The sequence below is a fragment of the Melospiza melodia genome, chromosome 6 (genome assembly GCF_035770615.1).
Source record: "Melospiza melodia melodia isolate bMelMel2 chromosome 6, bMelMel2.pri, whole genome shotgun sequence".
Taxonomy (NCBI): Eukaryota; Metazoa; Chordata; class Aves; order Passeriformes; family Passerellidae; genus Melospiza; species Melospiza melodia.
In genome coordinates, this window is record NC_086199.1 from 63597684 (window position 1) to 63615893 (window position 18210).

The 18210-nt window shown below is 41.6% G+C and overlaps 1 protein-coding gene across 2 annotated transcripts in view; it reads right to left on the bottom strand.

Moving 5' to 3' along the window:
* Positions 1-304: 304 nt before the first annotated feature.
* TSPAN4 (tetraspanin 4) overlaps positions 305-18210 on the bottom strand; it is a 412600-nt gene continuing 394694 nt past the window's right edge. For both annotated transcript variants that reach the window (XM_063158701.1, XM_063158700.1), the window contains 4 exons: positions 13695-13796; positions 6127-6258; positions 4046-4129; positions 305-1307 (listed from right to left, as the gene is read on the bottom strand). In XM_063158701.1, coding sequence (XP_063014771.1) covers positions 1239-1307; positions 4046-4129; positions 6127-6258; positions 13695-13796 — 387 coding nt within the window. In that variant the 3' untranslated portion in view covers positions 305-1238. The remainder of the gene's footprint in view (positions 1308-4045; positions 4130-6126; positions 6259-13694; positions 13797-18210) is intronic.

The following is an 18210-nucleotide window of genomic DNA, read 5'->3' on the forward strand; positions in this document are numbered from 1 at the left end:
ACTGATGTGTCTTGGCTGTTGTCAGCGTGCAGCTGGGAGGAAAAAAAAAGGTAAGCATAAAAGCATCTGAAGTCTTAATAACTCTCAGAAAAATGAGCAATGTGCAAAAGATTTTTCCTCAGCAAGGCAAACTCTATCATACCTGCAGATGATGTTATCCCAAAGTAAATTAATGAAATGGTGACATTCAGGGAAGGAACAGCTGACAGCTTTGTACACATCTTCAAGCATGGAAATGAGTGATATTTTTTGGCAGACTTACTTGAAACAGGGATGATAAATAAAACCATAGTAGACTGACAGAGAGAGCCCACTCACAAATTGTTTACTGAAATGAAGATACAGCTGAAAGTAATTACTTGTTTCCCAGAGGTATAAGTGATAGTGCCTTGTACAAGAAATAATACTTGGTTATTTCAGTTGGAATGTAAAATAGGATAGAAAGGTTTCCTCTTTCTGAGGTTAGATGCTGGGTATTTTCACCTCCTTTCAGAAAAGTATGTGTTTATGAATGTAATATATATAACATATGCAGTCAACCATCTATATGCCACTGGCAATTAGGAAGTGAGGCAATGTCCAATATTGTTTTCCATTAACAGCCAGGATCTCGCTGTACAGATTCTGATTAAAAGCCTGACTCTGCGGCACAGAAGATTAAAAATACTCCTTTAAAACAATGCACTTCTGAAGATGATCCTCTCCTGGCTACAAAATCATCTTGAGACACTTGGAGGCAGGGCTGCTTGATCTTGACATTTTAGCTGTGTGCAAACTGTAGTAAAATTACAATTGCGTTCAGTCCTAGCTACTCTGTACCTTCTTGCTGAAGAACATTTGTTTTCTACCTCCTCTCTTCCAGACTGGGAAATGCAGGAAGGCAGCCTGGCAGCTTTTGCAGAGGTTGCCTCAGTGCCATCTTTTCTCAACATGGGTCTGCAGTCAGCCCCTTGTAAGCAGCCTCTCTTGCCTTGCCACAGGCCATGGAAAAGGAACCATGCTTTTTTGGTTTTCCTCTGCTTGAAGACAAGGCTGCTTCTTACCTGTGCCAGTTCAAGTACTGACTTTTTCTTTTCTTCCTCCTTCAGTAAAGTGGGGTGATTCACAAAATCTTCAGAAAGATAGCATTATACACAGTTTATAGTACAAAGGGGGGTGGGGAAAGGTCAGATGAATGAGCATGAAGGAGATTTCTCCTGTGTCCTTTGGAGGAGAAGCAGAAAGATTGGGAATGGTATCTATGCACAGTAGGTGTCTGCCTTGACTACCTGACAATACATGGTCATTGCAAAGGTGAGTCCGAGAATCTAAGAGAAAAGAAACAACAAACAATCGTTTTTCAGTAAGTAAAAAAACCCTATTTATTGAAACAACAAGAAAAAAAAAGAGCAAAGCATGACACTAGTTTTGTTCACGCACAGGAGGACATATCACGTACTGTGTTTCCTGCCTGTGCATGTCCTTGTTCTATTCCTAGAGTCTGTCTGCCTTTTGTCCTTATCCCTCTTGCTGTCTTACAGAACGGACAGTGAGAGCAGGGGAGAGTTGATTTCTCACCAGATACTGGGAAGAGGTATATTGAAAAAAAAATGGATGCCTTTTGCTTGAAAATATTTTAGAGCAGCAATCCACAGCTGTGTGGGTATTCTGTGGGTGCCCCTGTAGCTGTTGTTTTGAGAGACATTGGGTTAAACCCTGGCCCTACAGATGCAGTGGTTTACTTGACTGTACTTTACTTTTACAAGAGTATGTGTGCACAGGTCCCTGTGGGGGAATCACTGGAGACTGAACATGCATTAATCATGGCCATCAATGCCTCATCAACAATGGATGTGTTTTTCTACTCAGCCTATTCAAGAGAAGCAGCAGGGAGGTGGGGTTTCTTCTCCCAGCTAAGCACTGACCTGTTGTGCTGTCTCTGGTGGATTACTTCATCAAAAGGGATGGGAGAGAGAGTCTTATTTTCCTTCCAGCTGAAGTACCTATATGAATGTACTAAGTGCTTGTTACTTTCCCTTTGCAACACCACTGTAAGAGTTGTCACTGAAATGAAGGGCTGCCAGGTAGAAAATTTTAGGGTATGAATTCTGTTTTAAGCACTTAATTTGACCACTTCAAATTTAGTCTTTACATGAGTAATAGTTTCTGTTAATGAGTACTTTGAAAGAATATATGAATACACACACACAATTATATTTGTGAAGAAAAAATTGTTATAAAATGAATTTATATTTATGAAGAAAAAATGGTTATTGTTAATCTTCCTCAAGTCTCACTCTTCTACAGTGAAATCAGATTATTAGGCTTTGGTGTGCTGTTTGTAGCAAGCACTGGCCTTTTGGAAGTATCCACCTTCAGGGACAGCTATGTAACGACACAGTGGTGGCTGAACTTGGTTTATAGTTTGAAGCATGCACGACTGAGGAAGATTCTTCTGTTGCATGTGCTGTTATATCCTTCAAATTATGTGACTGCATGATTCTCTAAGATGCTAACATGAAAAACTGCCACATGCTATGGGCCAGAACACAACTGAAACAGCAGCAAGAGAGGGGGCTCAGTTCATTTCAGGTGACAGTACACAGAAACTTTTGTCATCAGGTACATTCAATCATACCAGGCAGCTGGAAGGGAGACTGAAAATCTGTTGTGTTCTGAGGTGTTTTCCCTGCCTTGCACAGCATTTACTAGGAATATGAATCTGCATTTTTAAATTGTCTGAAGTGCTTCCTCCCATGCAAACTAGCAATGTCTTTCTGTCAGAAAGATAGTATTGTCTTAGAAATTTAATATAGTTAGGGTATTTATGAGAAGGACTGACCATGGGCTGCTGGGGATTTTTAGTGTATCCTTTAAAGATACCCTAAATGCGGAATGGATGCTCAAAAGCTGGTTTGTTTTTGTTAATCATGGTAATATATTAACAACAGTCATAAATTGCCTGTCTGCCATATGATCTTGTGCTTTTTTCTCTAAGCATATTTGCTTATTATACTGGAACAAGCCCCAGAACTCTACTGAATTTGGGCCTGTGAGGCGTCAGGCATTTGCATTAATAAGTTGCAGCCAATAAATGACATATGAGAGAGTAAGATATGTGCCATTCTGCCTAATCTGTCATTGTTGGGAATGTGAGTGGAATACTGATCCCAGGCTCTCTCCTGCTGCTAGTGGCATACCAGGCAAATTTAAAAAAAAAAACCCAACCAAACCAAACAACCATGAGTTAATCTGCAGTTCCACGGTGTTAATTAGCTTAGCAGTGCCATCTTTTGTGCTTGCATGTTGGGTGTGAGAGAGGGGGAGCTAGAGACTAAAGCTAGATCTTCACTGAATTTAGGAAAGGCACTTTGAACCAGCCAGAGCTCCAGCACAACTTTCACCTGTGTATCCTCAGGCTGTGCCACAGGTGCTTACACTGGCACAACCACAGCAGGCTGGGTTAGAGGCACAGGCATGTAAGACACAAAGTGGTGGACAACAGATTCTTCTCTGACCAAAGTCACAGTGGAAAGGATTGCAACTCAGAAATCTGATAGGCATGTCTATGCCAATTATAGTAAAGGAACATGGGTTTATTGGCAGGGTTTGGGCACCACATCCTGATTTGTAATTTACCCTGGGCCTGAGGGATGAGGTTGAAGACTTAAGTTACCTCTAGACTATGCTGAAGTTGGCTATTTAGCCTAAGTCCTCTCTGGAGAATAGCTGGACAAATAGAGGCACCCTAAAGGCAGTTCATCCTAGCCTGATTAGGTGTCTGGAGTCCAGTCTCCCCTCCCAAGTCCAGTTTCAGTGTTATATAAACCACTTGATAAAGTGCCAGCTCTTTGCAGTGCATCATAAAACACTGTGCGGTATTCCTAGTTCTGTGCCTTGTACACCGTATTTTAACTAAAGTAAAACTCAAAGTGCTTAATAATTTTGCCTGATGGTAGACAAAAATTCTGCAAGATTTAAAACCTGCTTAGGCAGAGTATATATCTGAATCAGTGGTTACTTAGTTACAACTACTTAGGATTTGAAAATTGATATTAAACTGTACCTGCACCATAGCTGTGCACAATCCAAAGATTCCCACTGCCAGTAAGTTTTCCTGGAGCCATACTTTCACAGTTTCATAGCACGGCTACAAAGAAAAACAAACCAAGAATATTGTATTGGCCATAAATACAGCTCTACTCTCCCAGGAATATACAGCTAGAGAAAAAATGGATCTGACCTAGCTGCTAGGTAGCCTGGATTATCATTTCAGTGCTGGAGCAACTACAATCTATTTTTGGGTTGAGGCTTGAACATGGAGTACTAATCCCAGACACAAAACAGTGCACCTCCAAAATGCTGCATGAGCACTGCTCCGTATAAATTCAGCCAGTAACTAAAAATATTGTGCTGATTTTGGCTGGGGTACAGTTAATTTTCTTCACAGTGATGGGTATGGGGCTGTGTTTTGGATTTGTCCTGAACACAGGGTTGATAATCTAGAGATATTTTTTGTTATCATTGAGCAGAGATTACACAGAGCATGATTTTTTTGGTTTCCCTATTGAACTGTCTTTATCTCAACCCACTCTTGTCTCACTTTAACTTTTCTGCTTCTCCCCTTGGTCCCACTGGTGGGAAAGTAAGCAGGCTTAGTAGCCAACTGGGGTTAAACCACAACAAATAAACAAACACTGGGTTTGGGCCCTCTTTGCTCTCTAAAACCCAACCAGAAGCAGTTAGAACCTTACAATGAGGCTTTCATTTTCTCCACATTTCAAGAAAAATAAACATTTCTTGTAATACATAAAGACACATGAAACCAAACAGTTCCAGTGTGAGTGGCTCAGTAGCTGCTCCTCCTGCACATGGGCCCATTTCATACCATTTCCAATCATTTCAAACTGCAGTATGGGCACTCCTCCATTATTTTCTTCATGCTTTAAATTCTGCAGCAGCTGTAGCCCTGTTTTACTGGTCCAGTTTTGGGGAGGGTGGAATTGGCCCAAGTGAAACCTTTCTTTAAATAATCATGTCTGTAAGACAACCTTGTGCAAAAACAGGCCCCCCTGTCTTGTAAATGTTCATGGCCAAGAATCATTCAGCCTTCAGCTAGGGGTTTTTATATATGTATAAAGGAAGAACCATTAATGGCCATCAGAAGCCAGAGGGTTAACCTGCACTGATTTTCTTGCTACCCTGAATAAAATAGAAGAAGAATTTTTCAGCCCTTAAATTAAAAAAATTACCCAGAGCTACTCAGGAAGTGTAAGGAAGCTGTGTTTGATGTGAACTCAGCCTCTGTGAGTACAAATCCATGCATATGAAATCTCACTAGAAAGTGGCCAAGACAGCTTTACTCATTGTCTTCACAAACCATTAGAACCAGCAAAACTTAGCTATAATTCCACTTCATCAGGTGGCCTACACCCCTCCTGTGTAATTGCACTACCTGCAATTAGCACAAAGAATTGCTGAGGTAATTTCAGAGACATATTTAGGCTCTGACTATCTGTTCCAGAAAGATCTTGCTGAGGCCATTGTAGGGAAATTATCCCATGGAGTTTTGAATTTGATTACAGGCAAGTGCAGCAACAAAAAAAAATTGCTGCTGGCAACTCAGCGGAACAGTTCCCACTCTTCTGTGCAGTGGAGGCCCCCGAACCAGAGCTCCTGGTGGGAGAGGAGTGCTCAAGGCTCTGCCAGTCCTCCTGCCTCAGGACTGCCTGGGCTGTGATGAGCTACAGCTGCTGCTCCAGGGCCTGTGTGTGCATGAACCATTTGCCTTTATTGCTGCCTGACCCCAGTAGGTGGGACACTAAAAAGGGCATTCCTGCCATTTCCTAGCTTGATGTCACTAGTCTGCACTGCAGATCAGTGTTGGAATGGACCTGTCTGCAGTGTGAAACAACAGCTTGGAGCCTACTGAAAGGAAACCAGCTCATAAAAATAACTAAATAGGGGGTTTCATTGGAGGTCAAAGGCCACAGCTCAACAGGAGCCTTCTGAAAGCACCTGATGAAAGGTGAATTAGGATAGAATGAGGTGCACAGCTTATCATCTGTGCAGCCCTGCAAATCACTACTGCCTGTCCTTCACCTGGGCTGCGAGGCAGCTGCTGCCATGTGCTGCAGAGCTACTCACCGCTTTCCACCAGGTCCCTGGGGAATGGAGCCCACAGTTCTCACTGAATTCTAAGCAGCAGGAGTCTGGCACCCGGGTTGTGTTGTACACTTCGAACCAGTCCGTGTAGTTGGAGACTCCGCAGCATCTGAACTGGAAAAAGATGAAGCGAGGTGATACCGTAAGCGTGATCCATCACTGCCTGTTCTCACTTTGCCTCCTGGAGCCTGACACTCAGTGCATTTTGATCATACCAGCAGAGGCTTTAAATTTTAAAGGAATACGGTACTTCCTCAGCTTTACTCAAAACAGACCCCCTTCTCTACTCTTCTTTATTAAGTTTAAACATGTCCTTGTATGCAGCTAATGTTGATGCAAGAAGGAAAGGCCCCTATTTGCAGAGGGAAGATACTGCAGGAGCTGAAACTGGACAACCTCAGACAAGTACTGAGATTGAGTTATTGACTGACCAGAATTTTAACAGTTGTTTGCAGCTTGTCAAGAAAAAAGATACAGGTACAGCACCCAAGAAATGAAGATACTACTTCTGGGATCATGATTGGAGTAAACAAGGTGAATTTCTCACTAAGCTATTAATTACTAATCACCTTTGAAAGACTTTGCCTATCATCAGCAAAAGGTGTATTTCTCTCTGTGGTGCAGTTCTTTAATGTCATCATCTGATGCTGCTCTAACAGTTGTGCATTAAGTGTCTGCCTACAATGACACAGTTTGTGCAGATATCACAACACTGCTAAATCAGAAGGTCTGTTTGACTTTGGTAGTGGGATGAAAGGGGCAGAAACACACAGTGGTAGAGGGAATGGCTCTGTGGCCATCTTCCCCTTGGGAACTGGTATATTCTTGTGATAGGAAATAAGCTGGGACTCACTACCAAATAGATGTATACACCATCTGTTGCCCTTATGCAAAAGTATGAATTTGTTGGGATTTAGACACTTCAGCACCAATGAGTAAACAAGACAACACTGGGCTGCAGATCTGCTCTCTGCTATTCACAGTACCTCACACTTTTTGGGGCTATGCCAGCCACCTACCTAGTCCCAAAATTACTTGCCAAGATCTTATTTTTTTAAATGTGAATTTAGGTAAGCCTGAAGAGTGTTTTTAGCATCCCTGTAGAGACCACTTCTCTTGTTTCTGAGAGACTCATAATCATGCAGACATCTGCATCACCAGGGCCAAAGACCTAATGGAGATCCTGATCTTTACACTGGCTTGAGGGAGAGTTTTCCTTTGTTACATAATAGCTGTAGCATTCAGGCTGTAGTAGAACTGTGGTGTTCAGCTCTTGCTGCACTCACAAAATGTGCCACTCCAGACCCATAGAGGGCAGAGGTATCACATGCTGCTGCCTCATGCATCTTATGATGCTTCAAGCACTCAGAAAGTACTCCTTGATAGAGACATTTCAGTCTGCTCACAGCAGAGTTTTTCTTCTGTCAGGGAAAACTCAGAAAACTTTCCTGCACAAACATCTATCCTTCCAAGTTTCTGCTTCAAATTTTGATTTGGTCTGTGGCAGGGCTCAATCCTCCACTTGCACATGTTTGATTTTTAAGATTACAGGCTTCATTTTCTACAAACTGACATGAAACTAGAAAAAAAAGTTTGTGCCTTTCTTTTTTTCCTCTATGTTGCTGCACAGAAAACAGGAGGTCCATGTGTAACAGGTCCCAAAAGTGAGTAGGAGCAGCCTGGAATACATGGCATACATTTGAGGAAGGCTGGTTTATTTGGAAATCTAACAAGAAGAAGGTCTTGCAGGCTGTCATCATTAGAGTCAGGAGGCAGCTCTTTGATAGACAGCGAGAAGTGACAGCTTGTAAACAGCAAGCCTTAAAAATGTGGCTCATCTGTGATGTAGAGTGTGCAGCGGTAAGGGCTGAGACATTTGAGTGATGTTCTGGCCAAACACAAGTGACACAAGTTTGCATAAATCAGAACTAGACTCCTTCTTCTCATAATAATGCATGGCTGAAGGTGTCAGTCTGACAGACTACGGAGATGAAGATGAAGCACGGGTTTTGTAGCCAAGTGCTCACTAACAGGTTGAGGACAGCTGCTCCTATGGAGCCTGTGAAGCAGGAGCTGGCTAGGCCATGAGCTAGGACTGGGACTCCAAAGAATAAAATTCCTGGTAAGCCACAAGGTGAGAATACGAAGGGATGCAGTTGCAAAGATGAGCTGCAGTTGGACACTGCCTGCCCACACACATTCTCTGTACAAGAGCACAGCAGACACAGCAATGGGCTAAGAGAAGTTCAAGGTATAAATAAAGGACACAACACAGGATCAATGGTCTTGGGACTGGAAGAAATAATGTCTGTAACTATAACTGGAAGAAATATCTTCGGAAGACAAAGGAAGGATGAGCAATGGGATTAAGCAGCGGATGATCCATAGCCCTAATCAAGAGGAGGTGATGAATACAGCAGAGTTCTAACACCACAGAGACCTGAGAGCGCAGAAGCAAGGGAGGGAGCACTGCTCAGTGAAGGCCAAGTCCTGTCACTGCCATCTCTAGGGAGCAGGGGCATTGATCCATGGTCAAAGATGCAGGAATGAGGAAACAAAGCTGCAACAGGATTGAATGGATCACCACTTCAGATCCAGCAAAGGAGTCCAGAAGCCAGAAAGGCAGATAAGCTGAGAGCTCAGTAAACTCAGAGACTTCATTATGGATGTCCGGTAGGAAAGAGAGAGTGCAGGAGTGATTTTGGATCATGTGACAAGCAACTGATTTATCCCAGGTTGATGCAGGTGAACAGTAAGAAGCCAAATTGTTGAGGGAGATGAGGGACCATTAGAAGAAAGGGGAATATGGAGGACTTTTTTTTAGAGTCCTTTTAGATTTGAGAGCAATGTTATCTTGAAAATTGGCAAGGTTTCTAAACAGGGATAGTTGGAGACAGCCCTACACCTGGAGGACTGAGAAAGCTCAGGGCACATGAAGGACAATGTCTGTCACCAGCAGTTGGTTGTAGTCATTTCTACCACAAAGGCTGATGTTCTGCCAATGCCAGGCATGGAAGCATTGAAGTCTCGATTCTTGCAACAACCACATTCATTTTTTGGTCACATTTACACTCCTGTCTTGTTCTCTTCACAAGTTAAGTGATAAAATTACACAAGTTTGCCTAGTTGCTTACTTCTGTTCCTACTTGCAACATTTACATTTTATTAGAAATAATTATAAACTAACAGTGCTTATTTTGGAGTACTCAGACTAACACATGTTAAAAGGGAGCAATCTATTAAAAAAGTTTCTATGTCTGTGCAACAGTGCAACTCCTGAAAAGGAGTTGGACACTTGTACAAATTTTACATTATTCTCAATATTGAAGGCTAAGTAGGCCTTATCTTCTTTGCCAAATTCCTGCAGACTCAGTCAGGCTGGGATAGGGTTTGTGAAAATAAACAGATACTCAGTCCTTGTTGCAGACTGTTTTTTAGCAAAGCCTTGTTTTCTGGTTTTGTGAATGGGGCAAAGAACTAGAGACAGAGTAGGGGGCCTTCTATACACCTTTTTCCACCATCACTGTAAAAAGTGATGAATAATATAGTTTTGTTCTAAAAATCATGTTTAATGGGTGGTGGTTTCCAGTAGTAATTCTAAAGTATGGCTTGATCTAATAGAATCAATGACTGAGAATAGGGAGATGGGTCAAATTTCTTCTCAGTTACTGTGGTCTAAACAGACATGAAAAGGCATTACACAGCAGCAAAAGTGAGCTGAATTTGCTCACTTTAGTGAAGCTAATAGGTTTTCTGCATGCTTCTCAAATTACTGCCCGCTTAGTTAAAAGTAGAAGTGCTCAAATATTGATCACAAAGATGCTGAGGATGAAGCAACATTTTAAAAATTAATGCCTGTTTCTCATTTTCTAATGATCTCCACCTGTGACTTTAACCAGTCCTGGTGGGTAAGGAGTTTAATGCAATTCAGGGCAACTTACCTCCTAAACTATCAGAATTTTAGTCATGTTTGAAAATCACTTTGTAAGCTTTCGTAGTCTTCAGTCATGACACACAGAATTCATCTGCTTGTGTTTCTGATCCTTTTAAGGTTTGAAACGCTATTGAAAAGGCTGAGAGTTTGGTTGGCTGAAGGTATTAAAAAGAAATCAATAGAATGTTCTGATTTGAAACAGCTCCCTGACCTAGAGGCTTACTAGGACTGCAAAATGAGTCCAGTGCCTTTCCTCTCAAACACTTTGCAGGTTTGCAGCTTAACCCAACTCCTTTATTGGTAACGTGAGCAGCTCAGGCATCAGCCAAAACTGCAACTTCCTCTTAAAAGACAGGAAGGGAAAAACTCAGTTTTCCCCTTGTTTCCAGTGTCTTGAAAATGGTAGGCTTCTGTTTAAAAGAGGAAAATAATTTCTCAAGGCACAAAGGCTTCGGAAAAGAAAACCTTCCTCAAAAGGTGCTCAGGCCTTTCACACTTAGACAATCACCACTCACAGGTCACTCTGTGCTCTGGGCATCCACACTCCCAGTCAAAACTCCCCTCTGATTTGTGACTGGCCAATCCCACAAAAGTCAAATGCCATCTAAATGTGGTTCCTTGGAAAAACTTTTTCCTCCTTTTTTCAGCCAAAGCTGCCATACACAATAGCACCTAATGAATGCAGAATGGGGGTGGTCTCTACCTTAAATCTTGGGAGAAATTAAGAACTATGCCAGAGTGTGAAAGCTATTGCTTTAACCACTACTCAGGCTCTGAAAAATACTTTTACAAAGAAAGGGGTGCAAATGCAGAGGGGACAAGGAGTCATTATGATTTCTGTTACTGTCATGTTTTTTATATGGCACTTTTTTTTGTGAGGCTGCTGTTTTCCATCCACATACAGACACAGCCCATGGCTCAGCCAATGACTGATGTCTCCCATCAGGAAAAACTCTGTCCTATATGGCATTGTGGTTGCTCTGCTGTGGCTTTTGGTGAGAGCCTTAGGAGACAGAATGCAAACAGGAAGCCTGGGCTGGGATTTCCCTTGCAGAAAATCCCATGCATCACCCTAATCCTCCAATCAGTGATTACACTCTACTGATTAGGGATGTAAGAGATAATGATTATTACACAGAAACCCCCCAAGTTGGCATTTAGATAGCTCTATTCAACTGCAAAGTGTTTTACATAATTAACCATGATGGGATTGTCTTTGCTGCACCTCTGCAATAGTGTATTCCCACACAGTTTTGAAAGATACATGTGAGAACCAATTATGCAGAGTGGCAAAAATGGATCTGTGGGAGCTCTTTGCTGTTCTCCTCAGTGCCCAGCATGGAGAGCACAATGACTCTGACACTGTGGTACTGCCAAGCTGGCACGTGGTAATTTCACAGGGGCCATGAGACAATTATGTCCCCTGGCTGCACACAGCCCATGGAGTGGCATTTTCTCGTCACCTTCTGAGCTCCTAGGAGTTAGCTAACATGAGTTTCATCTGAAACTTATAAGGCATTCTTTAAACTGTAATGGGTTTCAAGACCTAAGGTACTACCAGGACAAATGACCATGATCTGCAGCACTACACAAACCACAGACTGAGTCCTGCCTCAAACCCAAGCTGGTCACTGAACCTGACCATTTCCTTTAAGCAAAAAGCCAGGTCTTATTCTTTAGAGAAAAAGAATCTACTGTGCTGCTGAACAACAACATCCTACCACCAGATCCATCTAACTTGGGTTTTTAGCTCTTGGATCAATTACAGAGCCCTTTTCTCTCACAATCCTTTTTCCCTCCTGCTCTCTTTTTAAGCACTGCAATGACATCACTAGTTCATCTTTGCCTGTTTATATAAGGTGTTTAAAATTTCTGACCATAATGTCAGTTTCCAAATTTTTTTTTTACATCTTTTCTGAATCCAGTCCATGAAGATTTTGAAAAAATGTGACTATATGAACTAGACATTACATATATTCTTACACCTATTTTACAAAAAGGGGAACAGAAATATGGTGTTTATATGTCATGAGACCTCCAAAAACTGCTTTTCCCCCCACCTTTGCTATATGCTTTTTAAGACTTCTTGGGGTGTCACTGAAAGCAGATTAATACTTACTACAAATATTTTAATACTAGTAGTTTTTACTACATTTTACTACATATAATTAAGTTACTGTAAAAGAGTAAACTTTCTAATACTGTTGGATATAAGCAATGATATTATACATTATCTGTATTTCACATGGCTTGCTCTCAAGCTAGCACCACCAAATGCATTTCTCTTGTCAGATACTGATGCCTTCTCATATTTGATGTATTGGAAAAAGGAAAAAGTATTGGAAGAGGAAATTATTAACAATATTGCAAGATGCTGAGGCCTTTTAAAGGTAACTGAAATAACTTTTCACATGCAGTTGTTGGGATGCAGGACTGAAATTAGCTTGTTTCCTGGACCTGAGCTGTTTGCCCTTCACACACAGGAGTATTGTAGGCAACCTACTGCACTCAACACAGGTCCTGCAGACCCAAAGATACACAAGGAGTTTGGCCAATCAGTTCTTTTGCTCTGTTAGCAATCTCAAGGTTTTAATTTCTCAGATCATTTCTTAGCAGTCTGTTGCTCCTGTTACCTTGTATTGTCCATAAGAGGAGACATTGGGAGCACTGGGAGGGGTTACTGTCTTTGATCCATTTAAGACATCAGGCAAGACTAAACCCCTCCTATCTGTACCACACTTGCACCTCTGGAGGAGAAAATGAGAAGGCTATGCAAGATTTCTTGAGTGAAGCCAAGGCAGTGCAAGTGCTTCTGCCTAAAGCAGGAGAAAAGCTGGAGCACTTTTCCATTCAAGAACAGAGAACATGAAATCACAAATATCACCCCCAGGAGAAGTGACTGAACTGAATATGAAACAGGTACAGAGCTAATAAACCTGAACTGTCAGTGATGGTGTTTTCTCAGACAAGGACAGAGGAGGAAGCCAGCTACAATGTTCACCAGTCCTTAGCAGATGAACACTGGCAGAGAGCTGTCAGAGAATCAGGGCAAAGGAACAGCAGTGACAACACAGCAAAAAGCATTCCCAGTCCACCTGTGATGGAGGATGATTAAATTCTGCTGGGGAAAATGTATTGACTGTAGGAGGAGGTTACAAACGCCATGCTCTGTTTCCATTTTGACTCACTAGTGGGAACAAAGTAGCAGTGAAAGGAGACAGAACAGAAATTAAAAAGTGAAGAGGTTCTTTGCTAGTATGCTCTTCATCCCAGCATAAACCACCTCTTTGACTTTAAAGAAAAGGTACAGCTTGTTTCCAGTCTGACCAGCTCCTTCACACTCCACATAGCACAGAGCTACATGATATTTAGGCATCAACTTAGTATAACCTTCTAAACGGAAGATGATACCTCCTATTAAAGGAGAAATAAATAAAATAAATAAAAAATACTGCTTGTTACAAAAAGGAGAGAGTTTGCTTGCTAATGTGCTGACTGGGTGGAAGAAAGAGAGTGACTTGGGATTTGGAGGTTTAATTAGGTTCACGCCCAGAACATGCTGTTACAGAACCCAGAAGGTAAAGAGGAAGAGGTAAAAGAGAGAGCTCAGACTTACATCTGTTTGGATGATGCTCCATGCATTAGTGAGGCCAATATTTCCATCTGTCCCATACAAGTGAAGTCCTTTCTTCAGATCCCGCTGAGCATACTTGTCAATCTAAAACCAACAACAAAAGACACAGAACTCAAAATTTGCTGACTATCACCTTTCAAATCAAAGAGCATGGAGCATAGAGCTGTTGGACAATGGTCCTGTACTGAAATGAATAAAAGTTTAACCAACATTTTGTAAATAACATGAGGAGTTCCTCTTCTGAGCTTATGTTCCTGTTTCCTATCACAGAAACCTTTACTACATCTTTTCCCTTCTCACATAACTACCAAAGTACTACAAGGAGACTGGATGCAGTTTAACCACTCATTTTTGCAAATAAGCCTATCTATGAAATCATTCATGTACACCCAGTGTTTCCTTTTAGTTTAGTATATTTAATTGGGACCAAGTGCATTAATGTGTACTCCTCCACAGTGGAAAACAGACAGACACGGTGCATTCCCTAGTGATTGCCCCTCTGGAACTTGTCATTGCAATGGGAAGGACTGTCTAAAATGATGTAACCAATGCTAATTTTAAGTTAACAGAGGCAGCAAAGGTATTCTGCTTCTCCCATACACTTAGGCTTCACTTCTGATTTGTGCAGTCAGAATAGCTTCCTGACTGCAGCTGCAAAAAAAGTGGATGCAAAGTATCTTGCACAATGTTAAAGAGGAATTTTCAACCCACTACATCATAATTATTAAGGGAAAAATATAAAGTTACTCAACAGTATGACTACAAAAATACTCTGACCTCAAAGCTCACCATGTCCTGGAAGCCTCTGCTGTATGTGCAAAAGATTGTGCTTGATCTGTCCAGTTCTTTTGTTTCCTTCCCTAAAGTTTACCAGCATCATGTTGAGCCAGTAATAAAAAAGCTTTGAGGCAGTACAAGAAACAGCACAAGTTAAGATTAATTACAACTTAATCTCAGCACCTTAACTATCATGCAAGGCCTTTCTCATGGATGCCTTCCTTAAACAGTAGGTGCTGTGATCCCTCTGTAATTATCATGTAAGCTGCTTTTGGCTTTACACAGAGATTATACACAGTCACTGGTACGTTAATTAGAAGAGAACACCAAAGCTGAAAGCTGTCATTAAATTTGGAATTAGTTGAGAAAATTACAGGCAATAAACGATAAACTTATATGTGCTGGGGATTCCTAGCATTCATTTAAGAATTAGATTGAATTGTGTTTCAGCTCTGCACTTACCCTCAGCTCCCTGTGTCTCAACTGGACCTGCTGTGATCTCCAGCAGTGCCATCAATAAGAATGGAAGGGCAGGGTTGTGATGCCAGTCTCAGAGAGGCCTGGAAATTTAGTTAATGTCCTACAGAGGCAGTGAGGTAAATTAATTGCTGGAAAACTAATTCTTATTCAGAAACTGACAGAGGTGAAGAGGAACAGGGTAACTAAGGGCAGATGAGGACAGAAATCCAGCAAGGCAATCTGTTACCTTGAAGATGAAAGAGAAAGGTTTATTTTAAATATTATCTCACCTGAGAATATCTGGCATGTAGAGTGAGAAAGCTACACACCAGCCTTGGGTTCATATCAGTAATTCTTATTTGAAGGGTAAATGCCATGTTAAAAGGATGCAAAATGCAAAGTTTGCACTTCCTTAATCAAGTTTTCCTTTGCAATCTTGACATCCTATTTGAGATGGATCATGATAATTTATTAACTTAACATTCACAGAAGATCAAGAGCAAAGTTTTGTTAGTCCATGTGTGCTTTAACATGGTCTGAAGAGATTGTGTCACCAAGCATTCCTGATCTTCCTTCTACCTGGAGAAGCCTCAGTAGCAAGCGACTTGCTGAGGCTTCCTCATAAAATTAATCACTTTTGCTGCACAAAGAGTGCAAGGCCTATATACTGGGAACAAAGCTGGCATCAGATTTCCATATTTCAGAAACTGAGTAACCAGCAGAGCATTGGTCAAGAAAACAGGTATTATGTGACCAGTTCTCCTAGTGCTATTTCACAAAGCCTCAACATCAAGTCCTGCACATGGTATGACTCACCATTATTTGTTGTTTTAAAAATAAAGTGCCTGCTTGAATCTTGCTTGGAAGATGATGTAATGATTTTTTGGAATCCCACACCATGCACGTGTCTCATTTCCTTATCTCCGTCTCATCTCTGTGCAGGCTACAACTTTGAAAGAGGCAAACACATGTTGTGGAACATGGAACTGCCAGATTGTTTTACCTTTTTATTTCATGTCCACTGACAGGGAAGGCATCTGGAAATACCAGTTTTACACATATATACACAGTGAGAACTTAGATTGATTTGAGTGATGGTAAAGGTAGGACTTTACATAGCTCTGTTTTACTAAAGTTTCCATCTGACCTTCTAATTAAGTGTGCTGCACACACAACAGTATGCTGCTCTCTGAAGAGCAGCTGATTTAAGATCTCTTTGTCAGACACACACAGCTACTCCTTGAGGCACTCACACTCTTCTGTTTGCTTACACTAGGGTCAGAAAGGTGTTGATCAAACCCTAGGAATAACCTTGTACAGAATGACTGAGTTTGTGGGTGACGACGGGGCTCCAGGAGAAAGGGGGAACAGGGATCAGCCCTTGGCCTCCTGGCACTTGTGTCTGCAGCTGAAGCAGCAGCAGGAAGCCCCCCACTCTCTGTGTCTCTCCTGTTTCCATTTGTTATTAATGTGTTACCTTGCATGAATTAATTAGTGTGATGTAGCCCTGGACTTCCTGAGAGCCCAGATGAAATTGAACAGGAGGGCTGCTCTCGTTCCCACTGAGAGCAGCTCAGTCTCTACGTGCAGTCCTATTAAAAGCACATTGACCTCTGCTCAAATAACCTGTGTGCAAGGTTATAAGATGGGTATTTTTCCCCCAGTTGAAGCACTGCTTAAAGCTCTAGACATACAATTCCTACTGGCTTTGACTAGAGAGAGGTAAGTAAAACCCAAAATCGATTTGTGGGGCACAGCTGGCAGGTGCTCTTCCAGGTCCTCCTGTTTCTTTCTAACCTCAATTCTTTTCCTTCCTCAAAATATTTTTAGAATAACAGGAACTTTTCAATATGCCTTTATTCTAATTGTAACTTTGATTTAAATAAAAGTCCCAAAACACCCCCAGCTGTCTCTTCTGCCTTTAATTTAATTTTTTCAGAAAATGATCTTTCTGAAAATGAAATGCTGCGCCACAGTGATTCATCACATCTTCTGACAAATGATCCTACCCAATATTCACCAATCTGTCAGCTTCCCTTGTTTGTCTCTGAGCTACCAGTCCTCAGCCAGGCAAAATGTCTATCTCAAAGCTCGACTGAAGTATTATATTTAATATTCTGCAATTTGAATCTGCTGCATTCTTCCATACACAAGCCAGGCCCTTCACAAATTGCAGCTCTAGGGAAGTAGCACAAAGATGAATAACAAAAACTCTGCAGACAAACTGTTGCTCCAAATAAAGTGCCTGTTTCTAGACATGTGGAATACCAGGTCTTTAGACTAAAGAGTTTCTTAAAGATTTGGTAGCAAGAATCTTTTATCAATCTGTTAGTGAAGAAGAGAAAAATTCTTTTCCTCCTTGGGATTCATTGGTCAACAGATGAGAGTTGAAAGCTTGAAGCTGGCATGCCATCCATGCAAATTCCTGTGAGCCCTGGGTTCACAGACACACTGGAGCCTTGCCCTTGCTTCTCAGCCCCATCAGGTTCCAGTGGTGTTTCTGGTAGGTTAAATGTGTCCCAGTGTGGTGATCCACTACAATCCATGCCTTCAAGAGAAGGCCTTCTTAGAGCAGAGCATGCATATTGTTGCACTTTACTTAAGCTAAGATCCTGTTCCTACTGAAAAGAAGAAATATTTCCTCACTGATTTCCATTAGGCCCTAATAGGGCTCTTAAAACTTCACTGTCCTATTAAAAAGACTTTCTCAAAAATATATACTGATCTAAGGTGCACAAGTCATGTGCAGAGAGTTTCAGGCAATGAAAGAAACTCAGTATTTGAACTGCAGAAAGGAAAGCTACAAGAGATGTGACAGGACTGGAGAGAACCTGCCACAGAGGTCAGGAAAAGTGGCTGGAAGCTGGATGCAGCTAGAGAGAAAGGGCAGGGATCTGAGCCTCACCTGAACTACAGCTGGGACAAAACATTGCCTAAAAAAATCTTACTCCGGCCTGCATATAAATTCAGGCCAAATTAAAGTGTTTCCTTCTTAATCTGCAATCCCTTGAGGCAGCTACTTAAGCTGTAGCAATGCACATGTAAGGCTGCTTTTACTGTCAGCTTTGTCCCCTCATTGCCTCAGAAACCCAGAGCCTCTGAGCAGAAGTGTGGCTGGCTGGCTGACAAGCCCAGCTGGAGAAGCCAGCACACTTCAAGAGGACCTGGGGCTGTCAGACTCCACCTTGTCTCCTTGAATAAGACAAGCTAAGAATAATTGAGGATGAGATAAAGACTATGTAACAACAGTGACAACAAACTC